The sequence below is a fragment of the Copadichromis virginalis genome, linkage group LG19, assembly GCF_057382275.1.
Source record: "Copadichromis virginalis isolate Kocher_CV1m ecotype Utaka linkage group LG19, C_Virginalis_male_GT1.1, whole genome shotgun sequence".
In the NCBI taxonomy this organism is placed as follows: Eukaryota; Metazoa; Chordata; class Actinopteri; order Cichliformes; family Cichlidae; genus Copadichromis; species Copadichromis virginalis.
Genome location: NC_140636.1, coordinates 35,119,081 through 35,146,809, shown reverse-complemented (window position 1 = coordinate 35,146,809; position 27,729 = coordinate 35,119,081). Strand labels below are relative to the sequence as shown.

Here is a 27,729-nt window from a genome sequence, read left to right as displayed (position 1 = left end):
TGTTCAATATAGTTTCTTGAAATGAATAGTGATGCTGAACCAATTACTGACCCCCTTCCAATGTGGATCTGAAGCATGTCTTGCAGAATATGTTAAGCAGCTGACTTGATTTACATTATTTACATCTAATCCTAAAAGCAAAACAAATACAGCTTTCTTGCTTGTGATGGGCGGAGAGCTTTAAGTTGTAGATGCAGCTAATATTTGGTCGTGGTTTGATTAAGAGCAAATCTGGGTCTCTTTTCCTTCCTTTCTGTGCAGGAGAAGCTGGAGCAGAGCCCCAAGCGCGACATCGAGGGAATGGGAGTGGCTGAGATTAAATACGGGGACTCGATCTGCTTCATCATGCACGTGGCCGCGGGTCTCTGGCTCTCGTACCAGGCGCCCGATGTCAAATCTGCTCGTCTGGGTCCCCTCAAGAGAAGAGTGAGTGGCAACATACGCGAGCGCACACTGCTCTGTCTTTAGATGCAAGGCACATGGAGAAAACAAGGAGCATTAATAAATAAATCACACTCCTTTGAGTGGATAATTATTTCGAGAGTAATGACTTGATTGAGTTAAGATGATCCTCTGTTAGTTTGCATCTCATATCTCTGCCTCTGCTAAATATAGACCTCGTCTCCTGGCTACTGTTGCAGAGGGGGTGTGCGTGCGTGCGGCATGTAAACACAGCCAGGTGGCCTGTAGTGTCAGCACCTGTGTTCCAGACACTGTGGCTCAGTGCGTTCTCCTCCTTCATTTCTTTACTCATTTCTTTATATCGTCTCATGGCAATGTTTCTCGCCCTTTTCTCGCCCTGTGGCGTCCTCTCAAGGCATGCCTGCATTCTGAAGGTCACATGGATGACGGATTGACCCTCCAGCGCTGTCAGCACGAGGAGTCCCGCGCCGCGCGCATCATCCGCAACACCACGCTTCTCTTTAAGCGATTCATCAGGTACGCTACACGGTGACAAAACGGTGCCGTTGCTCACTTCAGCACAGGGATGTGATTGCACAAATTAGCCAATTAAACCAAATTGCAGCCCACATTTGTCTTTGGCCACTTTATTAGGGTAATCTGCAAAATGTCCTGTCACTGGGACAAGTTTCATAAGCACCCACGTTGATGATGGTTTAGCGTAATTACGCCTGATGATAAAGACATTCCAACATCGGCAAATTATATCTGAAGGCTATTTTCGAAGCCCACAGACTCATAGGTGTGATATAACTCGTGATGTAACAAGAGGGGCCTGTGGGTTTTGTCTGAGTGGGGTGCCAGTGCCCCATGCAGTTCACTCAGTGGACCAGCCACATGTTTCCAAATAGAAATGCAGTGGCATCACTGCTATGTGTGGTGAGCTATGAAGCACATACGTGGATGCTTCCATTGCCTGTATTTGTTATCAGAGGGCTTGCTGTCTCCTGGGTCAGACTTAGGGGCAGGAATCTGTCAGCCCCCACCATCACCACCACCACACACACACCGCTCCCATGCATAGGACTAGAGCTATTTTTAGCAGGCCAGCGGAAATCAGCATTTCAGCATGAATGAACCGTTGGGTTAAAGATCGTGTTAGTCATCACTGCCTCTCCTCAAGTCTGTTCAGCTTCCCAGTCGTCGTATCTTTAGCAATGGTTTGTTTCCTCGAATGAATGAGAGAATTTGAGAAACGGCAAGTAGTGTTAAATGTGTGATTGAGTTTTTTTCTTTCTGTCTACTTCCCCCAGAGACCTGGATTGTCTGGGTGTTAAGAACAGGGCACTGGTCGCTCTGCCCGTGGAGGAGGTGCTCCAAACCCTTAATGACCTCATCACTTATTTCCAGCTCCCCGATGCCGAGCTGGAGCACGAAGAAAGGCAGATCAAGCTGCGCTCGCTCAAAAACAGACAGAACCTCTTCAAGCAGGAAGTGAGTTCATCCATCAAGGAAGGTTTAGTAAAAAAGAGCTCGCGAGGCAGTCAGGCAGAGCAAAAGAATCTCAACGTGGTTGCAATTGGGACACTTTTAGTGAATGAGTGCACGTGTGATTAAGCTAGCAGTAGTTGAAAAAGCGAAACCAATTGATTCTTTGTGGTTTGTTTCAATGGCATCCTGTATTTGGACGCACTTTATATGACGGTGTCAGCAGTTTTCCTGAGGCTGGCATGAGCGCACTGAGCTTTCTGCTAAGCTTCTAGGCTCTAAATTGCTTTCATCAATTATAAAATGTCAACTGCCTCGCTGAGGGACCCTATGATGTCACCCACTGAAAAGCAGGTTAAATCTTACAGGATACAACAGCATAACTGTGTCAAAATGTCTTCGAGAGACCATAAAATAAGAGACTTGATTGCAATATATCTGAAGATTATCGACACATAGAGTATTGATTTTTGCAAGTTACATATCTTTTAAGGATTTTTTAATCTTATGTACCTTTCTATGGGGGACTAAAGGAGCACATTTCTATCTTAATTCTAATCTCGAAGGTCAGCTTGTCACAATAACTGGAACACTTTCCATTTAGCATATCAGATCTCAGGTATTTCAAGTCTGTAGAATAAACCAGTACAAGACCATCATGAAGCTGCATTACACTAACTGAAAACTGGGGGCAGATTTCATCAGAGGAAGCTCTTATACCAGTGACATGTGGTGGGTCATGTGACATGTGTCACTGCCTCTTTTTTAGGGCATGCTGACTCTGGTGTCCAACTGTATTGACCGACTGAACGTCTATAACAGCGCCGCACATTTTGGGGAGTGCGCGGGCTCGGAGGCTGGAGCGGCCTGGAAAGACATTCTCAACCTGCTGTATGAGCTGCTGGGTGAGATGCTGGTCTTAACAGCACACACACAAATACACACACAGACTCACTGCCAACTGCAATTAATCTTAAAATTGAAAGTTCAGATTCACATTTGCACACTGACACACAGGATGCGGCAGAAACCTCTGAGATTCTGCCAGAGGTTTCTTCCTCTTTAAAAGTGCGTTCTTCCGTCCCACTGTCTCCAGATGGTTGATCACAGCGGTTTTCTCCACATAATTTTAGGCTCTTTGCATCACAGTATAAAGCACCTTTCTGTGACTGTTGCTGTGAATTGATGCTGTATAAATAAAACTGAATTGAAGACACATGAACCATAAATACACTTTTCTAATACTCCAAAAACAAAACAGACAAACACATTGTTGCAGAAATGGCTCGGTGGCATGCGGCCCAATGCCAGGGCATCAACCCAACAACATCAGTCATCTCAGACACACACACACACACACACACACACACACACACACACACACACACACACACACACACACACACACACACACACACACACACAGTGTTTGGGTATTTCCCACTGACCTCATTTCTTTCTAGCTGCCTAATGTCAATTTTCATCTCTGTCCTCTCAGTTCTCTGTTTTGTTTTGCTCTCTGTGTTCCTACTGCCCAGTGTCATCACCGCTCCTTTTCAAATTCACTATAACCTCTTGCACTGCATCCATATGCTCCGTCATATATAGGACGTATCTCAGTAAAATGACCTGGCAGGAAAAAGCTTTTTTTTTGCTTCCCTCCTCTCTGTCTGTATATCCTGCCATCTTCCATCTGATGAGTACAATGTTTGTCTCGACTGTTATTTCAGCAGCTTTCACATAAAAAGATCCATTTACGAGCAGAAAATTGTGAGCAGGCACGATTTTCTTCCTGTCATGTTTGAAATGAGTTTCATTCTTAAGCTGAGATAGCCCGTATGTAGAGTTTATCTTTCATCTCGCCACACTGAAGCCCTCTCTGCCCTCCAAGGATGTCCTTCACGCTCTTATTTACACTGACTTCACCTGCTGACTCATATTAGTGTTCTAGTCACATCTCTCTTTCTCTGTTCCCCTTCCCCCTTCTTCACATACCTGGTTGAGAGCAGCGGGGCTAAGTGGATTTGGGATGCCTCCCTCCTTTCTTCTTTGTCTCCCTGCATCGGATGACCCTGTTTTTTTCATGCTAGGACGTACATGTGGGTGTGTTTGTCCTCATATGTTTATGTCTGGTCCCACCTTCTCTCTAAGGCATCTTCTAAAACTAATATGTTTAAGAGTGTCAAAGCACAATGTCTTCCTTAACCGGCTTTGGGCATGAATTCAAAGTGTTCACCTTTGCGTGACATTGTTTTTCTGTTGTGTAAGTCGTCACATTAAGCAATGCGCTGACTCGTGCACACTTTCCTCGTGTCCTGCAGCTGCGTTAATCCGAGGAAACCGCAACAACTGCACACAGTTCTCCAACAACCTGGACTGGCTGGTGAGCAAGCTGGAGAGACTGGAGTCCTCTTCAGGTACACTCATTAGCATTCTGACACATACACATGAGCCTGCAGTGAAACAGCAGTGTGAGAGAGCTTTTGTGCAACATCGCAGAACTATTAAAATTCTTTAACAGGTACAGGAGTCTTTTTTTGAAAGGTGACACTGTTGGCTGAAATCATGGGAATAGCGACTTTTACTTTTTAAATGTGCAGTAAGGAGTGCACCAGCAGGGTTTTCTGTTGCTCTGTGCGGACAGAATGCGTCTTTGACGAGTGTCCTTTGGTGTGTCTTTTGCGAGTGTTAAGTAATTGATGAATTTTGCGGCTGTGCAGGGATTCTGGAAGTTCTGCACTGCATTTTAATCGAGAGCCCCGAGGCGCTCAATATCATCCAGAAAGGACACATTAAATCCATCATATCGCTGCTGTACAAGCATGGACGCAACCACAAGGTAAGCAGTAAGTGTTGTTGCTACACGGTGAAATACACATCTGGGTTATGCACATGTTGAAAAATAACTATGCAATACAAAGAACAGCAATTTATGTTAAGAAAAAGCGTAACACTTTATAATACGGCCCGTGACTGCAATGAAATTGAATTTTTATGTGTATTTTATTTGAAACTACAAGAAAAAATACCTTTAAAATTTGCAGGTCTATGTGACCTTCGTGATGATGGAGCCAAGTCTAACTAATTTTGTTTTCCTTTCACAATCACTGTTTACTCATAAAGGGACTGTTTACTTTCCTGTAGTACACTTGGGACATTAGGCGAGGTTAAACCACTCCATACCCACCAAAATGTACAGCACGCTTTTTATGTAAGATGGGGAAATATTGGTTGTTTTTCCACAAAATTACCAAGAAATTACTTAAAATTACTTACAATGGAATTTGTGTCTTGTTTTCTTTATTATAAAATATGGTTTAGAGCAGGGGTAGGGCAACTCCTGGCCTCGAGTGTCGGTGTCCTGCATGTTTTAGATGTGTCCTTGATCCAACACAGCTGATTCAAATGGCTAAATTGCCTCCTCAACATGTCTTGAAGTTCTCAGAGGCCTGGTAATGAACTAATCCTTTCATTCAGGTGTGTTGACCCAAGGGTGAGATCTAAAACCTGCAGGACACCGGCACTTGAGGCCTGGAGTTGCCCACCCACGGTTTAGACTGATTAAAATTACTTACAGTATAATTATTGCTTTGTTCCCTGTAGAAACCTGACTCGTTACCCCATTTTTTTGTGTACTTCCTTTTGTAAGTAGTTGTTGGCAAGTATAATTATACTAAACTTTCAAATAAAATACATTGAAATTAGATTGATTTACAAAGTAATACCAGAAAAAAAATGTAAAACCCCAATAAAAGCATAAAGGAATAATGTGATGTTTTCTTTGTTTGTTTATGTGTCTGTACGATGAATATGTCACAATAACATGCAACCAATTGAAGTTGTCTTATGACTTATGACTGGCTGCACAACAAATTACTCCTGCTAAGAAGTGCACTAGAACAAAGCATTCAAATAAAAACTGCAAATTAACTTGGTGTTTAATGTTTTTTTCAACAGTTGAAGCACACGACATGTGAACTTCACTGGTGCTTGTGTACCTAACTTGGAAAGAGCAACACTCTTTGCCACAGTCTCCATGCTAAGCTGACCATCTGCTGGCTATTAGCTGTACATACTGTACAGATGAGTGGGGTTCTTCTTGTTGAGAAGGCTCCTGGAGCTTTTCGTAGCCGCGTGCCCCTAACACGAAACAGTCTGTTTAACAGTGAAATAAGATCAGGAGCCGGCCTGGGTCGTAAATCAGCCCGACTGTACCGTTTTGCAGTGGAAGCAGGAGAAAAAGGTCAATGCTAAAGCGTAGGTGTTCTATGCTGTCACCCTGGCCCATTTAGTTCTACAGCTTTGTTAAGCTAACATCAAAAGGGTATTCTTTAACATGTTTTTGTACCCAGTAACAATCGCAGAGTAATTATGCAGTGGTTGCATATAAAGGGACTTTCCCTCCGGCAGCATCCTGGACAGTGAAGTATAATTAGTCATTTTCAGGTGCAGATGCACATCTGGGGTATAATAGGGAAAATGAAGTAAACGTGTTATCATTAGTGAGTGTTAAGTGCTGTTATGGTCTTCCATTAGATGGTGTTGCTTATTATCCCTACCTCCTTCACCTTCTTTTTTAGATACTAGATGTGCTCTGTTCACTGTGTGTGTGTAATGGCGTAGCTGTGCGAACCAATCAGAACCTCATCTGCGATCACTTGCTGCCCAAGAGAGATCTGCTGTTGCAAACCCAGCTGGTCAATGATGTCCAGAGGTTAGAGAGCCATTTATTTATCTTGCTATCTTTCTCCTCCTTGCTTCTCTGATAACTCAGCCCACAGTTATTTCTCTAGAGTCTAAAGCTTACTTTCAATTTATTAATCTGGTGAGGATCTTTTGTGAAATCATTATATGCTTTTTAATCTCTTGTTTGTTTGTTTTTTATCTTAGTAGTTAAATAACTTTGTATGGAATGTTGCAATTTGCTTTTTTTAAGTGAAAAGTACAATATTGTAATTAAAAATGTAACTCTGGTGGTGATGTCACATTGTACTTCTTTGCCAGCATGAGACCGAACATCTTCCTGGGCGTGAGTGAAGGCTCGGCTCAGTACAAGAAGTGGTACTATGAACTCATGATCGACCAGGTGGACCACTTTGTGACCAGCGAGCCCTCCCACCTCAGAATCGGCTGGGCGAACACAAAAGGCTATGCACCCTACCCGGGAGGAGGAGAGGGCTGGGGAGGTAATGGAGTTGGTGATGATCTCTACTCGTACGGCTTTGATGGACTCCACCTCTGGTCAGGTGGGTGGGACAAGCCAGTGTCTGGAGTAACTAAAGCATTAGAAGATGAGCGGTAACCCTGGGTTACAGCCAAGTTGTGTCTAGACAGAACCAGTGCCCTGCAGGGACGATCTCCTTGCCCAGAGTCTGTGTCATTGTGCGCAAATGTGTGTATCCAACAGTATGTGTGTGTGAGAGAGGGAGGTAGAGGTGTGATTTGTGCCAGCACAACTCACTAGGTCGTATTTCACATAGCAGTTTGTGCGTGTGCCCCGATCAGGTCGTATCCCGCGGGCGGTTGCGTCTATGAACCAGCACATTCTGACCTCAGAGGACGTGGTGAGCTGCTGCCTGGACCTTGGAGCCCCCAGCATATCCTTCAGGATCAACGGACAGCCCGTCCAGGGCATGTTTGAAAATTTCAACACAGACGGACTCTTCTTCCCTGTTGTCAGTTTCTCTGCAGGTGTCAAGTGAGTGTGTATTTTTTCTGTTCATATGCTTTATTAGACGTTAACAGGCAGAAAAAACTCATATTTATATATTCTAAAAATTCTATCTTTATATTCTGACTTTCATTTTGTCTTCGAGGCTTTTAGATTAGACGCGGCTTAAAAAACAGGAAAAAAATTCTGTTTCCATGGTGACCACTGATAGTGTGATTGATGTGACTTGAAAATGGAATTTCAAGCTCCAGCAGTTTTCCCACAATTCCATGATCGACTCCGACTTTGAAGAGCACAGTAGCCTTTTGCCACGTTCCCTCTGAGACACCTGCCACAATGTTTGGTCATGTTAAATATTAGAAAATGAATTTATTTTAAAAAAACGTCAGAGTTCAATCATCATTCATTTAAAAAAAAAAGTGGTTCATCTGTGTGGCTAAGAAAAGGAAAGAAAAAGGCGTAACGCTCCGCTTGATTTCCCCGTCTCTCAAATCATTTTCATGCATTTTTTTCCACAAATGATGTCACTTTTAATAGCGTCATTGTTCTCACACTGTCTGTATTATCTGACGTGCAGAAAAGATTAATTGAACAATGTGTGTTACTGACCCAGTTGTTACGCTGGTTAACAGAAGTTAGATAAGGAGTTTATTACCACTCACACACACGCTCATGTGCCAACATGCTGCATGAGAATTGCTTGAAATATTAAACAGTTCCTTTTTAAGGGATTTTAGTGTTTTTTTGTGACAGCTTGCTGTTACTTTGCACCTGGTGCAAAATTGGAGCAAGTAGAGGATTGGTTGTTTCTGTTAGTTTAAAGGTTAAAGGTTAAATGTATTTATGTAACATGTTTAAAACAGAGTTGACCAAAGAACAAAGATAAGTGATTAGACAACTAATGATTCATTGGCCCCTTCAAGAGGTCACTGGTCAGTTTCATGTTTTTTTTGTTAGTCTTTGCTGTTGATTGGAAGCCTAAATAACCTTTTAGATCATGAAATATGTTTCTTATTTTACAAGCGTTTCATCTTCGGTCAATGCATTCTACACTCAGAAACACTGAGCCATACTAAGGATTGGCATGGACTCAGAAAATGCGCTCAGATGGGAGTTTGTGTGTATCAAGTGTTTATTTTCAAGTTGGCGAATAAGCATATCTAATGTGGTGGAAGTTGTGGGACTGAGCGTGCGCATGTGAGGTCTGGGGAGGATGAGGAACAGAGTTAGCAATGGTTCAACCGGAGGTCGTGATTTGTGGACTGGATTGTGGAACCTGGAAATGGTCTTATTTGAGTGGGAGGTGCTTTGGGGGAGGAGGCTAGTTTCCACAGTAGGGTGGATCGGTGGAGAGTGGGCAGGCAGGTGAGCAGGTGAGTCTTCTCCTTTACAGGTTTGTATTTATTTCAGACATATACAGAAAAAAAACCCAATATATACACAACTACACATACTTGCATTTACAAATACGAATATATATGTAAATACACACACACACGTATGTGCTCAGATAAAACAAAAAAAAATAAAATAAAACAAAGTCTAAATGACATGAAATGACAATTATTAGGTCTGAAATGGAGTAGGAAGAAGTATAACATACTTATTAATCCCTACCCCATGCTCAACATTTTATTGAATGCCACTATTCACCTAATTCCCATCATCACTTACCCCACACAATAAACAAGGAGAACATGTATAAACATAGCTACAGTGATAGATATAATTTAGATACAATTTAGTATATATATACACACAATGGGTGATCAACTTTATCAGTTTCATATTCTTCCTAAAGCAGTTTTCGAAACATCTTTATGAACTGACTAATTCTTGAGCATTGCTGTAGGTCCACAGTAAAACTATTCCACAGTTTTACCCCATAAATAGTGACACAAAAGGTTTTAACCTTTGTCCGTGCTTTAAGAGTCTTCAGATTTAATTTCCCCCTCAATTCATAGTCCCCTTCTTTGTCAAAAGACATCCTCTGTACATTTCCTGGTAACATATTGTATCTGGCTTTGTACATAATTTTTGCAGTTTTATATTTTATAAGATCCATAAACTTCAGAATTTTTAATTTCAAGAACATAATGTTAGTGTGCTCTCTAAATCCTGCTTTAGTAATCATCCTGATTGCTTTTTTCTGAATTTTACATAGTGGTTGAAGTGAAGTTTTGTATGTATTTCCCCAGATTTCCACACAGTATAATAAAGGTTATCTTATCTTATCTTATCTTAGTATTCCAAATATGGCAATATAAGTGAACAGTAAAGTACCCGGAGTGATTTGGAAGGCAAAAAATGTGTTTCTGAGGTTCCAAGCTGAAGCGGGCACATGTGTCTGAAAGGTTTTCACAACTCTGGAGTTCCAGACATTCCAGAGAGACACGTGATTCAATAGTGCATGAGATTGGTGACTGAAAAGAGTGGAGAGACTTAGGATCGCAAGTTCTACATCAGCCCAGCACACCTGGTAAAGGTGTGACAAGAACAAACCAGACAGGGGACGAGTCCTGATGCCAACCTCACAGCTTATAATAACAAAGAGGTTCAACATGCAAAGACCCTTGAGCTGCTTCATTATTACAGACCGAGTGAAAGAATCCAAATTGTCTACAATTTCATAAAACAGGCTGTTTGGAACAGATTTGTCCTTTTTAGTAGTTGAAGTGTTGTCAAGGTCTGATCTGACTCTTTCATTGGTCGGGTGATTGTACAGCTAACACTGTGTTGACCAGTCACAGCAGAGCGTGAGCGTGTGGAAGCTTGGAATTGGCCCAGTGAACAGGGTGAACGTCTCCACGGACTTAAACGTGCCAGAACATGACAGCCACACATCCTCAGTGCTTAATAATTGAGGGCCGCAGTGAGAATGAGCTTGGTTGCGTCACTGCTACTACTTGAACTGCTATTTTGAGGAGCCTCGAGAGACGGTTTTGCAATGTTTTTTTCATTCACAGAACTAAACGTGTCCCCATTGGAGTAGAATCTGTTTAAGAGAGTTAAGAATAAAAGTAGAGGATTAGTTTTCTTTTCACTAGTCGCTTCTTTTATTAACAGCATTTAATTTTCTTTTAGTGTGCACGTAAAACATTGCAATAAGCCAAGTCACGTGAGCAACTTTTCTCTGGTTAGGGTTCGTTTCCTGTTGGGCGGACGGCACGGTGACTTCAAGTTCCTGCCTCCATCAAGCTACGCACCGTGTTATGAGGCTCTGCTGCCAAAAGAGAAGATGAAGGTGGAGCCGGTGAAAGAGTATAAGAGAGATGTGGACGGAGTTCGAGATCTGCTGGGCACCACCCAGTTCATGTCGCAGGCCTCCTTCATCCCCACACCTGTGGAAACCAGCCAGGTAAGCTCACAGGAGGCGTGCAGGATGGTGATCATGAGAAAAACGCCCCCTTTTTCACAAAGGCTGTGATGCAGTGTGACATGTAAAAGAATGCAAATCAACTGAAAAAATGCTCATCTTGAATTTGATGCATCTTGTGTATTTGTTTAATTTTTCCAAAAGAATTGCATTACTTTGTTTCAACTACTGAGTTTTTTGCATTCTATAGTTTGCACAACTTTTTGGAAAATGCTCATTTGCTTACCTGTTCCTTCAGATTGTCATGCCGCCTCATTTGGAGAAGGTTCGGGACAAGCTGGCTGAAAATATCCATGAGCTCTGGGGCATGAATAAGATTGAGCTTGGCTGGTCTTATGGCAAGGTAAGGGTTAGATTGTTAATGAGATTGTTATTTAGTTGCTTATGTTGTTCTCCTACAAGTTCATCGCTCGGATCAAAAGATAAAAAGCATACTCCATGCCGTTTTCCATGTTTGTGGAGAAATAAACACGACAATTACAATTTTTTCTCGATGAGTGTGACAACTTACCATCACAGAGGCTTGTGTGTCATCTTGCTTTCTCTTTTATAATTTGCGGTTTACACCAAAAAGAGGGTAAGTGGAAAAAGAACACTGTCATTGTTCACATTCAGCGCTTTTCCACGCCACTCATTTACATCCTTCATTCACATCCAGTTTGTTTGTAGGTAGCAGAGTCATTGTGTCTGTGTTCTAGTGTCAGTCATGAATTACAAATTGTTGTTTCACCCAAAGGGCAGAACAGGATGTCTTGGCAATTTCATCACCTCAATAAACCCAGACTAAAATTTGCATTTTGTTTTTTGTTTTTCTCCTTTTCAAAGAAAAACTGATGGAGTTTCTAATTCTTTAAATGTTCAGAGGGTCAATCAAAACACATGACATAACCCGCTATGAGCCAGAAACCAATCAAAAGGCCTGTCTATATATTCGGAGCAGATGTTGTATCTTTTCTCCTGCTACTGATAGGAATCTGAGAATGTGATTGTATGCTATACTTAGATTGGAAGATTAATGTGAAATTGAGATGAGGCTGTGTTAGTCTGTGTTATTCTTGCCTCTGCTGGCTATGTCCAAAAAATTGCCAGATTAACAGCCGATGTTTTCTATTATTAACTGGCATCAAGCCTGATCAAGCATAAAGACCAGAAGCAGTGGGAAACACCTAGTCTGGATCTGTGGGGCAAGTTCAAAAGTATATCTGACTTAGCTTTTGAGCTCTTTTATCATCGGAGAGCTTATGCTTGAGGTTTTTTAAGCTGAAGTCTCCTGGCTTCACCTGTAGTGATATCAAATTCTCATCTAAACTCCCTAAAAGAACAAATTAGTGTATTTCCCAATACAGTCAGCTGGAAACGCATGCTTATAATTACAGTGTACGCAGTGCAATCAGCAGGCTCCTGCAACAGAAGACAAAAACTGTACCTGATTTAAATTCAGCTCCATCCCACTTCAAGTTCTCCTGCTGTGTTCGTATTGTTTACTCTCTGCTCGGGTCTATTGTAAGTCACGGTTGCACAAGTGGTCAAAAAGAAGGCACGTCCAAATTTAAGTCGGTTATGGTTTCATCTGTTTAACTCCAAATTCTAGCTGATGGCTTTCTGGTTTGTTGTATAGTTACCACAGGATAACGCCAAAGTGACCTGTTTTGCTCTTAAAGGAAGGAAAAACAAGAAACCAGCAACAAGACGCAGCTCTTATGTCTATAATACAACATGAGAATTCTGCGCTAGCTTGTAAGCTTTCACTCTGTCCTCCTCCTCGAAAAATCTTTGATTTAGGACAAAGACAAGTCTGAGATTTGGTAAACAACAATAATAAACTAGTTTTATTGTCAAGGTTGTTTTTTTTGGTTTTTTTTTACATGTGGAGCGATAGCCAAGTGAGTTGGAGTCAGTTATACATGTGGTAGAGGTCACATAGCAGATAAAATAAACCTGTTTTTGCTATTTAGCACTGGTTGCATGTAAATATGAAAGAGGAGATTTCCCATAGTTCTTGTACTATTCACAAAAGAGCTGGCTGCTATTCATTGGACCCACGGAAACAGCTGCATATCTGTACACAGCCCTGCATGTTTTCTTGGTAAACATCCACCATTGCCATGCCACCTCCTCTGAGCAGCATTGCCAAAAGGATTATTTGGCTTAAAGCGCAGCCTCGAGAGAGACGCATTACGCCTCTCACTCGGTATTCCTGCCATACAGCTCTCTGGCTCTGCCAAGAAAACATGCTCTCTTGTCCCTCTCTCATAACATGTTCACTAGAGTAGTCTAATCACTGCAACTAGTAGCACCCAGGACTTAAACCACATGCCCGCCCCCCTTGTTAGTTCACAGTGACAATGAGTTATGAGGCTGTGTATCTCATATGCATAGATCTAGTAGGACTTGATGTACATATGAATGCAGAGCTGCTGAACAGCAATGATGAGAACGTCAGGAGGTGTTTGATATGTGTGTTTTTTCTCTGTTTTCCTCACAGATAAGGGATGATAATAAGCGGCAGCATCCGTGCCTGGTGGATTTCTCCAAGCTGCCGGAAACGGAAAAAAACTACAATCTGCAGATGTCAACGGAGACTCTGAAGTACGGCGAACATGATGGATTGTTTTTGTCTTCATGGACAACACCTCTGTTATAAAAATAGCCTAAAAAACCATATCTGACATATTATTCTCAGATAATGCATTTTCTTTTTTCGTTGGATTTAAACTATGAGGAATATCACAAGTTTAGCTAACAGTTCACTGATCTCATAGTAAAGCTGAAGCGATGACGTGCTGTAGTTTAGTTGTTAGCACTGTTAGGACTTCTTAGCTTTTCTTTCTCTATTGGAAAAACACACACCAGCTACAAGGCTGTGGGCATTCCCATCCTTGACAGAGGTTTCCGCAACGCTGGCTCCACGTGTAGGATGACCTTCCTGTGTTGAGATTGTCATGCCCCATTTGATGAATAAATGGAGTATCTATTGCTCTAGACTACCAGTAGTCCTCTCTTCTTTAGAGAGACCAGGCTTTCAATACTTACACAGAAATGTGCAAAATGGAGGGGTAGGGTTAAGGTGGAAAGGCCCATCGCAGGTGATTTACATAAATGCTCTTCGAATCAAAAACATAAATGCATGCCGTCATTAATCTTGATCTGCTGCTTTGGGAGACACATCTGGGTGACAGGGACGAGTTCCTGAAAGACATCAAACTCACTTTTACTGTCGCTCCGTCCGATCACGAGGTGTGATTCACTTGGCGCCCGTTTCGTTGCCGTGGGTATTGCTCGGTCTTTCTTGTGTAACAGATTAGGACACACGTAATTTAACCCATCGTGCTCTGTTTGGACACATTCAGCAGCCTCTCTGGTTCTTTGCATATACTGTCAAATCAGTTTGTTGGTCACTGTGGTTATTTTTTTCCCCTGCAGGACTCTGCTGGCCTTAGGCTGTCGTATAGTTCACATGAATCCAAATGCTGAGGACTCTCTCAAAAAGATAAAGCTCCCTAAGAAGTAAGTGGGTATGATTATAGCAGCGATGCGAGCACACGCACTACTCATGATATCGATTGTACATCACACAATTGGACAGTAATGACTAGGCCGCTCTATAGTAAGACAGTAAGAGAAATGAAATGAATCAAAATATTTGGTAACCCAATCACAGATCATCCAAAAATGTCCAGCAGTATAAGAAATAAAGGATATTTATTGTGTTTACTGCCATAGAGATTCCCATCAGGCTGTAAATGTAACTAAACTGGTCCCTGTGGTTTAACTGTATCCATAACTGGGGGAAAAATTCCTTTTTCATTGTTTTTTCCTGTAGCTACATGATGTCCAATGGTTATAAGCCGTCCCCTCTGGACCTGTCCGATATCAAACTGACTCCAGGGCAGGAGCTGCTGGTGGACAAACTGGCAGAGAACGCTCACAATGTGTGGGCCAAGGACCGGATCAAACAGGGATGGACATACGGGATTCAGCAGGTATGCTCAAATCCACCAAAGAATCGACACCTTCGCCAGACATGTGAACAGCGCTGAGGTTTGGTTAGAAGTGAAAGACGAATAACAACCTTAGATCACTGTGAACACATCTAGGAAAACACATGCTTTAATGTTCAAATTTGATTGAAGAGATTTAAAAAAATAGCTTCTCAGAGAACAGGTACATTCAAAAGCAGACATTGTTGCTCTAAAGTGCTTATGAGTGCATCCCTATAATCTAAGAGCAGCAGCTTTACATTGTCCAGAGGTCTGTACAAATTACTCAGCCAGAAAGTACATAATGTTCCTGGACATCTGGTGCACGTCTGTCCGGTTGTTCAGTCTGATGTCACTAGCCGTGTCTGGGCCTAAACTCCGCTGCAGGTCCATATATCAAACGATCACTGTGGCATTACTGAGAGTTGAAAAACTTTCTAAAGTCTTTCATCTTTAATAAAATGATCAGCGTTCTGCTCTACCAGGTGTAACAATTGAGTTTAACATCCAGGCATCCATGAAAACGGAATTTATGACATTTAACGGAGTTAGAAGTTAGCAGGAAGTTAGCTTGCTAGCTTCTATCTAAATACAATATAGCATGTCCTGACTGCGGGGTTTTGGAAACAAATTCAAACGTACAGCTCTGTTATCACTTCCAGCATAAATGAAGACAGAAAACTAAACAGCAGGGACGTTTGTAGGGTTACTGAAGTTGGGCTAGCTGGTATATAATGATGTGCTACGTGACCGCTAGCGACACAGCTATGTTAGCATAATATAAACAAGCTAACTTTTTTTCCACTGGATAAAAGTTAACGTGAGTGTTCTCGGTGGTCAGGAACAAATGTAATCGCATGGCAGGATGCTGTAAAAGGACCAAACTTCAGCCAGGAGAACAACTGAGATAATCCATCCACAATACGAGGTTAGTCATTCATATACTGCTGCATGGGCTGGGCTGTAGTTACATCCTAAGGTTTTAAAAACTGAGCTTAAATAAATGATTAGCGGTAATAAAAGCCGAGGGAGGTCAGCAGGGATCACTGACTGTTTTAGGAGCTTTTTGAGATCAAAAAGAAGAAAATACATAACATTAAACATGTTAACAACACAAAAGCCATATTAAACGCTACTACTACTAACTACTACTAACTACTTTAGACCCGGAAGTAGGATTCGTCACGTCATCACTGAACAACCGGATACAATGTGCTGGGAAAAAATGCTCAGATCAAATACAAATGCTGCAAAGAAAGAAAAATCTGTTTTCTTAATTGTGGAAGAATACGCTACTTTTGCCTGCTCCCTTATTCACAAGGGGTTGCCACAGTGGGTAGCTCCGCATGTTTGAGTTGGCAAAGCTTTTTTATGCCGGACCCTTTTCCTGACAAAAGCCCACTGGGATTTGTGTCTCCTCCCGGGATCAAACTGGGGATCTTTTACTTGTCAGGGAATTGTGTAAACCGAAAGGCTGATTTTGTTCTATTTCAGCTTTGTCTGTTATCTTCTCAGTTTCAGACCAGTCTATAGTTCACTTGTGGATTTGTTAACTAATAAAGTAGTAATATTGGACACATAACCAGCTGCAGAGCTTCAGCTACAGGCTCATCAAACAAACCTGAAATAAATAAAAGAAAAAAACTCTAATTTAAATTCACAAATCTGCTTTACAGCTGAATGAAATCCCTTCATTTGCCTTTCAACTGGTGGGACAAATGAATGTTTTTAAAAAAGGCTTTAAACTTTAACATTTCTCTTGCTGCTTCTCCTCCGTGCAGGATCTTAAAAGTAAGCGTAACCCTCGCCTGGTTCCTTATGCTCTGCTGGATGAACGCACCAAGAAGTCGAACAGGGACAGCCTGCGGGAAGCTATCCGCACTCTGATTGGCTACGGGTACAACATCGAGCCCTCGGACCAGGAAGGCGGTGAGTTTCACCCATGAAAGTGTGCTAATCAAAATGCCCAGAAGTTCAAATTATACAGTGCATAATAAAATGCTCCTTACAAAGAATAAGGATAAAAAAATATGTCCTGATATGGGACTTTGCCTTCCATCTCCTTTCAGTTTAGAGTGAAAGAGAATAGCCACATGAAATTGCTGCCTTTACCTACAGCCACTGGGTTTTTGCAATTAATATTTCCATTGCTTCTTATTATTCTCCTTTCACCCAGCAGGACAAGTCTCGGAGCGCCTCAGCATTGATAAGATCCGCTTCTTTAGGGTAGAGAGAACGTACGCAGTGAAGACCGGGAAGTGGTACTTCGAATTTGAGGCCGTTACCGGTGGAGACATGAGAGTGGGCTGGGCCAGACCTGGGTGTAAGCCAGATGTGGAGCTTGGCACAGATGAGCTTGCGTTTGTCTTTGATGGATACAGGGTAAGCTGTCAACCAAATCTCAGTTAATCCCAACAGCGTATTGGTGAAGTTCACGTAGACTACTCGAAAAATGGCTTTCGCCCTTTATTCTTTCGTATTTAAAAACCTATTTAATTATTTGGTGTTAAGCTCATTTAAAGTAGTTGCTCACATTGTGTGTATACCATATGGTATTCCTTGTGTCTGTACTGTGCACAGGGCCACTGCCTGAACATGGGCAGCCGGCTGTTTGGGCGCTGTTGGCATGCTGGGGACGTGGTGGGCTGCATGATCAACATGGAGGACAAGTCCATGATCTTCACTCTGAACGGGGAGATCCTGATCACCACCAAGGGCTCTGAACTCTGCTTCACGGACTTTGAAACTGAGGATGGTGAGAAAGAGCGTGTATGAATGTGGCTGTGAGGAGCTGTTGAGCACACGTCCTTGCCATCCTGCCCTCATCTTTTAAAGCCTTCACATGTAGAGCAGAAGGCTTTATCCCAGAACAATCATGGTGGTGATATAAGTTAAAATTGAGCGGCTCCCTGTGTGGAAATCAGCCGTATTTGAAGTGCCACTTGTAAATTGCCTTTTGCAAAAGCTGCATTGATGTTCCATCCCTCCTGCCGTGTATTCTTAAAGACTTCTTTCTCTCCTCCTCCTTTGCTCCCCCCCCTTTGTCTTTATGTCCTTTGTCTGTCCTGCAGGGTTTATTCCAGTGTGTAGCCTCGGTCTGTCGCAGGTGGGTCGTATGAACCTCGGGAAGGATGCTAGCACCTTTAAGTACTACACCATGTGCGGCTTGCAGGAGGGATTCGAGCCATTTGCCGTCAACATGAATCGAGAGGTCACAATGTGGTTCAGCAAGCGTCTGCCTACTTTTGTCAACGTGCCGAAGGACCACAACCACATTGCGGTAAGAAAGAAGAAACTGTGAAATTGTTAAAAACGATTGAATTGGCCTAGACGATGAACGCGAAGATTGTCATCGTTTGTTTGCAGGTAACCAGGATCGACGGCACCATCGACAGCCCTCCTTGTCTCAAAGTCACCCACAAGACGTTTGGGACACAGAACAGTAACGCAGACATGGTGTTTTGTCGTCTGAGCATGCCTGTGGAGTTCCACTCCGTCTTCAAGATCAGCCCTGTGGTGGACATGAACGGTGTTCATGAGGAAGAAACCCTTAAAGTCAAACACAGGTGCTGAACTTCCCAAAACTGTGACTTTAAGCTCTTTTGCGAGAAAACCTTGAATCCGACATGTTATCTGCTCGCTAATGACTTTTTGAATATGGTTTCTGATAGATATCCACTGAGATCTGTGAGGCACAGCGATGAAAGTAGACGAGTGGACTACAGCAGCATCACTACGGTACAGAAGAAACGTCTGTTTGCAGCTGCAAAAACTAAATGCGTTTTCATTTTTGGCTAAGTCTCTCTTCTCTGTTTTGTTACAGTACTACCATTCAGTGAGGGTCTTCGCAGGTCAGGACCCTGCCTGTGTGTGGGTTGGATGGGTTACTCCTGACTACCATTACTATAGCAACAACTTCAACCTCAGCAAGAATCGTACAGTGACTGTAACCCTGGGCGATGAACGTGGGCGAGTCCACGAGAGGTGACGCCCTCTGTGTTCATATGTAATAAATGCTGACGATTATTTTTAATTACTAACCTTGTAAAGATTTTTATATATGCTTATTACTGACAGCGTGAAGAGGAGTAACTGCTACATGGTGTGGGGTGGTGATGTCACCAGCACTTCCCACACCTCCGGTCGCAGCAATGTGGATCTGGAGATCGGCTGTCTAATAGATTTGGCCACTGGCCTATTGACATTCACCGTCAATGGCAAAGATATCTCTACCTCCTACCAGGTACAATACACACAGCTGTGCAAGCAAGAATATAACTATTGCTATGTTTCTCTATAATTAAAAGTATCTAGTGTGATGGGTGCAACCCAAAATAACTATGCTACCGAACTAATAAAAAAGTAAATTTACAAAACTGTGCAAAAGTCTTGAACCTCTTCATCAGTTTTTTATATTTTGCTAGGAAAATAGAAATAAGGTGAAAGATTGAATGGAAACACAAAATATGGGGCAAAAACAGAGTTTGTACAATTCTAATGAGCTTGAAAGTCAATATTTGACACAACTGCCTTTGTTTTCCAACACATTTCTAAATAGTCTTCAGGAATAGTCCTGCAGGCTTCTTTAGGACATTCAACGATTTTCAGATGTTGGCTCCCCTTTGGTAAATTGTAAATGGAAAGTTATATTGTCTTTGGACTGTGGGAGGAAGCCGGAGTACCCGGAGGGAACCCACGCAAACACGGGGAGAACATACGAACCCTGGCCTGATGGTGGACTTGAACTCAGGACCTTTTTGAAGTGAGGCAACAGTGCTAACCACTGTGCCACTGTACTACAGTTAGTGGGGTTAGGTTGATTGGAAACTCTAAATTGTCCATAGGTATAGATGTGGGAGTGAATGCGAGTGTGAATGGTTGTCTATGTGTTAGCCCGGCGACAGACTGGCGACATGTCCAGGTGTAGAGCTTTTATCTACGCTTTCTATGCCTATTCACGTGCATCGGGGGCAACTTAGTGCATTTAGCAGGAGTCATGGATCGACCGACCTGACCTGCTCTACCGTAGCTTCTTTTTACTCCCAGTATGATCCCACTCTGTTTCAAAGTTGTTAAGGTTCGGGGAGGCCAGTCAGTGACCGACGGCATTCCATTGTGTGTTTTTCTATCCAGGTATGCTTTTACTGCTTTGGCAGTGTGTTTGGCATCATTGCGATGCTGAAAAATTAAACCGTTGCCAATCAGATCCTTTCCAGATGCTATTTCATGCTGGATCAAAATCTGACAGCACTTCTCACAGTTCCATCAGTTTTGACAAAATCCACAACACCACTGACTGACATGCAGCTCCAAATCAGACAGAGCTTCTTCTGTGTTTTACAGATGGCTGTAGACACTCACTGTTGTACCTCTTTCCTTACCTCCTCACTACACATTGACGAAGATTTGGAGAAAAACGTTCTTTCCATAAGACCTGTTCTCACTGATTTACATTCTAGTTCATATGTAATGTGGCATACCTCAGCTTTTCTTCTCGTTTTCCTTCCTTAAGAATGAAAAAGGCAATCTTGTGCCTGTCAGACTGTGTTGTTTTTTTGTACATTTTGTATATATATATTTTTTGAAGATTCAAGGAAAAAATTACATGTTTTTGCAAAAGGCTGCTAGTAAAAATGTCAAAGATACAATTTAATATTCGCTCTTTTTGTCTGTTACGTGAAGACACAACACTTGTTCGTCCCTTGAGTTATGTGTTTGTTATTGCTTGAATGATTCATAGGTTGGAGTGAAGTGTTAACTTTAAAAAAACCCAGAGAACTGTGACGCAAAACCAATTGAAAACTTTAAAAGAACATCTGGCTCATTGGAAACAAAACTGTGAATTTGGACATCAATTTCAGGGTCTGCAAGTGCAGCCATAAACAATTCCCATCACTCCCACTTTTGAATCACCCTTTGAATCACCTGAATACCTGCACATCACCATTGTGCCCTGGAAATGCTTCCACGAATGCTGCTGTTTGGTCTCTGTTTATCGTAGTTCTCATCATCACTGATGGTCCTTGACAGTGTCATGGCGACAAAAGTTTATATTTGATGATGATAGCAAAATCACAAATGTGCAAGTGGTCAGAGCTGGATGCTCAAGGAGAGAACCATGAGGGGCATGGGGAGCAGTTAAATTTAATAAATCAGGTCAGTTTGTACACTAAGGAGCTTGGAAAGAAAAGCGTCTGGACTTCTTTAAGTTGCTTGAAGACGTTTTACTTCTCATCTGAGAAGCTTCTTCAGTTCTAGGGTCAAATAGTGGAGAGTCCCAGATTTAAGCCCTATGGGAGTGACCCCCAAGAGAGACATGGACCCCCTGATGATCCTCTACCTAATCATATGAGCCAAGGTGTGAAAATCGGTGTGGGTCACAATCAGCCAAGGTTTTGGGTGAACCCGCTGTGAAACCTAGCCCCACACAGTTGGTGTCGTAAGCCACTGCATCTGTTCAAAGATGTTCGTTCACAGTGGACATAGATGGCTTCTTTCACTCTGTCCTCGAAAGAGTGACCTTTGCCCTTTAGATGCAGATGGATAGCTGGCTCTTGTATGTTGTGCCATATGTTTATGAAGTGGCTGTTTGGTCTCTCCGATGTAGAGGTCTAAGCGACTTGAGCGAACTGAAGAAGCTTCTGAGAGGTGAAACGTCTTCAAGCAACTTAAAGAAGTCCAGACGCTTTTCTTTCCAAGCTCCTTAAACTACGATGACCTGGATGATTGAGAACCTTCACAGACATTTTGTAGAGTTTTATGGCTTTAGTTGTGGATCTTTTTTGGTAACAGCTTGTAAAATGATTTATAAAGGATATCAAGTCTTTTGCGAAGTAGATGCATGCATGCATTAATATCCTTATTCTTCACTAGCCTAATATTGGCCATGCATATATCCCTGCGTCTCCTGTTTAATCTGATGACCTTGAGAGTAACTTAATTTAAGACTTAATTTAAGACATATTTACTGAACAGAGAAGTGACTGTGCATCTTGTTGAATTGTTGACTTGTTGTTCAGATGTCCTCTCAAAAGTAAATCCCAAAATAATCTTTCAGAGGGTATAATCTTCTTACGTTCTTCCTCACTGAAATTCTTTGAGACTTCACACAGTGCTGACTCATCGCCGACACTCTTAAATGTTCATGTGTACTCACTCACACACACACACACACACACACACACACACACACACACACACACACACACACACACACACACACACACACAGGCAAACTAAACTGCACTAAGTAGCAGAGTTTTCATGATGCATCATTAAGCTGCTTTCCTTAAGTCACGCTTTCAAGCTCCTTCTCAAGCTTTTGATATTTACTTCCTGTTTGGACCTTTTGTTTGCTTTCTTTTCACTTTTCTCTGTTCCAGGTGGAACCAAACACCAAGCTTTTCCCCGCTGTGTTTGTGCGACCCACCAGCCCCAGCCTCTTTCAGTTTGAACTGGCTAAAATAAAGGTGCGTGGCTCCTAATTTTACTTTTCCATTACAACAGGCTTACTTTTGTGTCTGCAATACCATAGAAATAAATGCTGTGCTCAGACAGGATTCCCATCAGCTGTCTCTGTGTGCTCTCCAGAACGCCATGCCTCTGTCATCAGCCATCTTCAAGAGTGAGCATAAGAACCCGGTTCCACAGTGTCCGCCCCGACTGGATGTCCAGACCATAAACGCCGTGCTGTGGAGCCGCATGCCCAACAGTTTCCTCAAAGTGGAAACGGCCAGGGTTAATGAGAGGCATGGATGGGTGGTTCAGTGCGTGGAGCCCCTGCAGATGTTGGCAGTGCACATACCTGAAGAGAACAGGTGTGAAACAAGGCTTAGTTCGCTTATAAGTTGGATTTGTTACTTTTTAAAGCACACTAGTCAATGCACACAGTATCTTAAATGTTTAATCTATACAGGAAGTTTCAAACCTTTTTTACCGAGGACCAGAGACAGCATGCAACTGCCTGTTGTAACACAACTTGTGTTCTTTATTCTTAAACAAAAGATGTACTAAATACTGATCTGCTAAGTTCTTTTTGTTTTGTGATCAGAACAAGGCTAACTGTTTTGCCCCATTTCTATTTTCTTAAAGCTAATTTCCTGTTTCATCTAGCTTTATTTTTAGCTTAAAGTAATGACAGTGGTATTCATATTCTCATTTAACTCTTAAAAAAGACAAGCTTCCTGTAACCATCAGCACACATTGCAATAAAGTGATTTAGTCATATTTTATTTTTTGGTAACACAGTAATTTTTTTTAAATCTCAACAGTCACTCAGAATTTTCTGCTTTCCTCAGTTTTGTCGCTGTGTATTAAAATGTCCTCGGCTATAAGCTGTTAGACAGACAAAACAGGTTTGAAGTTGTCACCGTGGGCTTCGCTAAATCATCGTGCTGATTTTTTAACTGTTTGTGACAAGTGTATTAAGCAACCAGAAGGATTAAAGGACGGGGAGTTTCAAGTTATTATCACCTTCCATTCTGACGTATAACTGTTAAGATTCTGGCCACTGAACCTTTAAAATTTAAGAGCAAGACGTGAGTTTAGAGTGCAGTGCCATTAGCTATGACTAGCAAACTTGGTTAGTAACCTACATCGCATAAACACATGATTCTTAGTTAATGGTAAGCAACAAACCACCAATAACATAACTAATAAATTACTGTAATTTCACCACACAGTTATCCATATTTTCTGTCAGACAGAAAAGGCACCAACAACACAAAAATGGTTGAGTGACTCAGATTAGCTAGCATGAAGCCTAGCGGCTAGCGGGCAGCCACCTGGGAGTGAAAGCAGCCATGCTCCTCACAGTTAGTGTGAAGGGGGGTAAATTAGCTGTAGAGGGAAAAATCATTCTAACCCTCAGCTGTGAAAGCCTCACCCAGCCGGGCAAGTAGGCAGCTAAGTTTGTGAACACAATAACTAGAGAATGAGGCGATGTAGGGTTTTCAAATTGATACCATAACAATAATACCATATCTGTTAGAAATGTCAGGCAAATTTGAATCTCAGTAACCTTGAAGGTCAAGTTTTCTGAAAATCTTGTGATGCGATAACTAAAGATGTAAGTCACCTTGGATTTTCACATTGATTGGAGGTGAGGAGTAGTATTTTTTTATACCAGGTTGTAAACCTTCCATGGTAACGTTGGACACTTTAAGACTGGGTTTTATTGAGAGTCACTCACCAATGCTGGGCAGACACTGCGATTTTTTCAGTCACGTTATTCAGCTCCTGCTCAAACTGCACGATTGACTCGCAGGGGTTAGAAGTTCATAGGTCACGATGCAGGGTCTCACACTATACGGCCCGATGCTCTGATGCGACCTGAGTGCTCACACTGTGCGTCCATAAAAATGAAGGTTATAACAGAAATTCTGTCGCTCGCTCTCCCTCTCCGTCTTTCACTCACACAGACACACACCACCACCATCAGCTTTGCTAAATTGCTAATGAAAAACATGATCAGGCTGCTGTGATTGAGCAGCAGTGTCGATCCAACTATTTTCACGGTTGTTGTGGTCGTGATCATTTTGTGAGGCCACATCGAAAAGGCTCAGATGAGCTTTCCAAAGTTCTCCAAGTTGTGCCTCCATCGCTTGTGTCCAGATCACACGCTGCACAGCCGCGCTGCTCCGTCTTTTTCACCGACATTTGTGTTTGCGTGTGCGCAGTGTGACAAACTGCGGTGACACCCTCACGACGGTCGCGAGGATTTCAAACAGGTTTGAAATCCTCGTGACCAAGCGATTGATGATCGGGAGCTGGTCGTGAGGTGTCAATCGCGTCTCGTTACCCCACGTATACTACACGATGCACGACGCACGATGAAGGCCAAAATCGGGCCGATCGCCAAAACGGTTGCACGACTCAAAATGGGCCAAAAATCGCACAGTGTGAGCCCAGCATTATGGAGACATCTTTAATGACCATTTCAAGTCCAACTGCACTGAACTGGCTTCACTTTTTAGCTCTAGAGGATGCTGCTTGAGAATTTCACATTGGATGCTGTCACATGTAAAAAGCAACTTACTGGCTTGAAAAAAATCCCCAAGATAGAAAAATATGAGTTTTTAAAGTTTCTCCCTGACCACCAAGTAGACTAGATCACAAACTTCGTGTTATGAACCATCATGAATTCTGCTAACTCTTGCTCTTTTTAATGAAAGGTGCGTTGACGTCATGGAGCTCTCGGAGCAGGAGGACATGAAGAAGTTCCACTATCACACCTTGAAACTGTACTGTGCCCTCTGCGCTCTGGGAAACACTCGTGTGGCCCACGCCCTTTGCAGCCACCTGGACCAATCACAGCTCTTGTACACCATCGACAATCAGTACCTGTCTGGCACGTTACGCGAGGGCTTCTACAATGTTCTGATTAGCACCCACCTGGAGACAGCCAAAGAGGCACGACTCATGATGAAAGATGAGTTCGTCATTCCTGTCACGGCCGAGACACGCTCCATTCGTCTCTTTTCTGATGCTTCTAAAAAGCACCTCCCGCCTGGGGTGGGGCTTAGCACCTCCCTGAAACCACGCCTAAACTTTACCCCACCGTGCTTCATCAGCACCAAACGGGAGCATCTGTACAGTCCCCAAATCCCACTGGATGCACTGAAGGAGAAAGCGATTTCGATGTTGACAGAGGCTGTTCAAAGCGGAGGGCACCACATCCGAGATCCTGTCGGAGGATGCGTGGAGCACCAGTTTGTTCCAATCCTGAAGCTCATTAGCACCTTGCTGACGATGGGTGTGTTAGGAAGCGAGGACGTTCGTAAGATTTTACTGCTCATTGACCCGAACGTCTTCAAAGAGGCAAGAGAGGAGGGAGCCACGGGGGCCACAGACAAAGAGGGACTAACAGGGGCAGAGGAAAAGGCGGTGGAAGCTGGAGAAGAAGAGGCAATCAAAGAGGCTCAACAGCCAATGGAAGGACTGCTGGAGAAGAGGCTGCCAGAGCCGGTTAAACGACAGGTGATCGTGAAAACACACACAATTGTATACACAACAGACAAATAAAAATAACCAAAACATGTGAAATCGATGCACATTGTAATCTTAAAGTGACAATCCACAGCTACGAACTAACCACACAGCTGTCCTCTCAAATGCTCCGTAACTGCTCTAATGTAATAGGCCCGTTCAGAGATCAGCCAAACACGAAATAGCTCCGTCTCGTATCGAACAAATGATCTCACGAGTAAATATCTCTCTTTAACAAGTGGGATAATGTGAAGCCATAAGGCATTTCGATATGTTTCTGTCATTCTTGATAACTAACACCTGCTTTGTCACAACAGTGATGGAAGAGTACCTGTTTGTGTGCCTCCTCTCCAGATGTGCGAGCTGCTTCACTATTTCTGTGACTGCGAACTGAAGCACCGTATCGAGGCCATTGTGTCCTTTTCTGACAGCTTCGTGTCCAAGCTGCAGTACAACCAGAAGTTCCGCTACAATGAGCTGATGCTGGCCCTCAATATGTCTGCTGCTGTTACAGCGAAGAAGACCAAAGAGTTCAGATCACCGCCTCAAGAACAGGTGAGAAGAAGCACACCGGGTCTAAGCCAGCGGATCCCAAAGTAGGAAGTAAAATGCAGCATTTCGATCACTGACTGGCCTGTTCCAGTTTAGATGATTATCTTTTACAGCCATTCTGCTGTAGATTTACTGCTGTGTTTGGGATTGTTATCCTGCTGTATGACAAAAAATTTGTACAAGCTTTAGCTGTTGGAGAGACGGCCTCACATTTGACTTTCAAATACTTCAGTACAGAGTTCATAGACTTTTTCCAGCTACACAATTTCTGTAGCTGCAAAACAAAAGCCAAATCATCTCCCTCCACCGCCATGCTTGACAAGTGGTAAGAGCTGTTATGTGCTGATATGCTGTGTTTCATTTGGCACTGTGCAATATGGCCAAACATCTCAATGATACACAGTGCATAGAAATCACAAAAGTATTCTCCTGATTTGTTCTTTGTAGAGAGAAATGGCTTTCTTCTTGCAGCTCTTCCAAACAACCCTTACTTGTTCAGTCTTTTTGTATTTATAGTGTCATGAAATTGAACATTTACCACAAGGCCTTCTGTGAGCATTGCACATCTGAAATTGGGCTCAATTTTCTTGGATGTCTTGAATGTTTGCTACTACTGAATAATCTTAATCACTGCAGAGTGATTGACTTCAAACTGTTTGGAAATAGCCTCGTGGCTATTGGCTATTGCTTCTCTAAGACCATTGGTGGTCTAAGGCATTGTGTTAACACACACCTGAAATCTCCAGACTAGTAAACATCTGCCTACTGATGATCAATGAGTTGAGTGTGTTTGATTAACAGCACCTAGCTGCCACTAACCCTCCTAATCCCAAAGGAAACAATAAGGGTGTGTTTAATTTTTCACATTTTACCTTCATTTGTGTCGGATTGTTTTTGTTCAATTGAGACTGTTTACCAAATTTTAAAACCCGACACTCACCAGATTATTCCATTTTTACGTTAAAGCATTAAAAAAGAGGTGATGTATTGCGCTTCTCCACCACAGCACCACTTTTCATCTGTGCCGGGGCTCCCTCGTGACAGCTTTACCCCGGCAGTTGTGTATCTCTGCTAATGGATTTCTGACAGTGCGCATATCTCCCGAGTGATCGTAGTGACGCTCGTGTGACGCAAGTGTGCAAAATAGCTGCAGAGGGTAAATGGCAGTAATTGTGCATCATTTAGAGAAAGAATAAAAAAAGAATATGTGACTCTGTAATAACTCAGTATACGGAAAACCTGCAGGCTCATGGCTTCAACTGATTGGTCAGTAC

At 42.6% G+C, this 27,729-nt stretch overlaps 1 protein-coding gene across 1 annotated transcript in view; it reads left to right on the top strand.

The window, feature by feature from the left end:
• LOC146686680 (ryanodine receptor 3) overlaps window positions 1-27,729 on the top strand; it is a 110,662-nt gene that overhangs the window by 39,622 nt on the left and 43,311 nt on the right. The window contains exons 12-37 of the mRNA XM_085441255.1: window positions 262-426; window positions 818-939; window positions 1,716-1,896; window positions 2,660-2,795; window positions 4,212-4,307; window positions 4,611-4,729; window positions 6,471-6,604; window positions 6,895-7,136; window positions 7,396-7,588; window positions 10,703-10,919; window positions 11,176-11,280; window positions 13,423-13,526; window positions 14,361-14,444; window positions 14,761-14,920; window positions 16,699-16,846; window positions 17,097-17,299; window positions 17,498-17,672; window positions 17,989-18,197; window positions 18,284-18,483; window positions 18,589-18,655; window positions 18,741-18,901; window positions 18,995-19,160; window positions 22,300-22,386; window positions 22,508-22,734; window positions 25,090-25,894; window positions 26,258-26,458. Of these exons, the coding sequence (XP_085297381.1) occupies window positions 262-426; window positions 818-939; window positions 1,716-1,896; window positions 2,660-2,795; window positions 4,212-4,307; window positions 4,611-4,729; window positions 6,471-6,604; window positions 6,895-7,136; window positions 7,396-7,588; window positions 10,703-10,919; window positions 11,176-11,280; window positions 13,423-13,526; window positions 14,361-14,444; window positions 14,761-14,920; window positions 16,699-16,846; window positions 17,097-17,299; window positions 17,498-17,672; window positions 17,989-18,197; window positions 18,284-18,483; window positions 18,589-18,655; window positions 18,741-18,901; window positions 18,995-19,160; window positions 22,300-22,386; window positions 22,508-22,734; window positions 25,090-25,894; window positions 26,258-26,458 (4,707 nt within the window). The remainder of the gene's footprint in view (window positions 1-261; window positions 427-817; window positions 940-1,715; window positions 1,897-2,659; window positions 2,796-4,211; window positions 4,308-4,610; window positions 4,730-6,470; window positions 6,605-6,894; window positions 7,137-7,395; window positions 7,589-10,702; window positions 10,920-11,175; window positions 11,281-13,422; window positions 13,527-14,360; window positions 14,445-14,760; window positions 14,921-16,698; window positions 16,847-17,096; window positions 17,300-17,497; window positions 17,673-17,988; window positions 18,198-18,283; window positions 18,484-18,588; window positions 18,656-18,740; window positions 18,902-18,994; window positions 19,161-22,299; window positions 22,387-22,507; window positions 22,735-25,089; window positions 25,895-26,257; window positions 26,459-27,729) is intronic.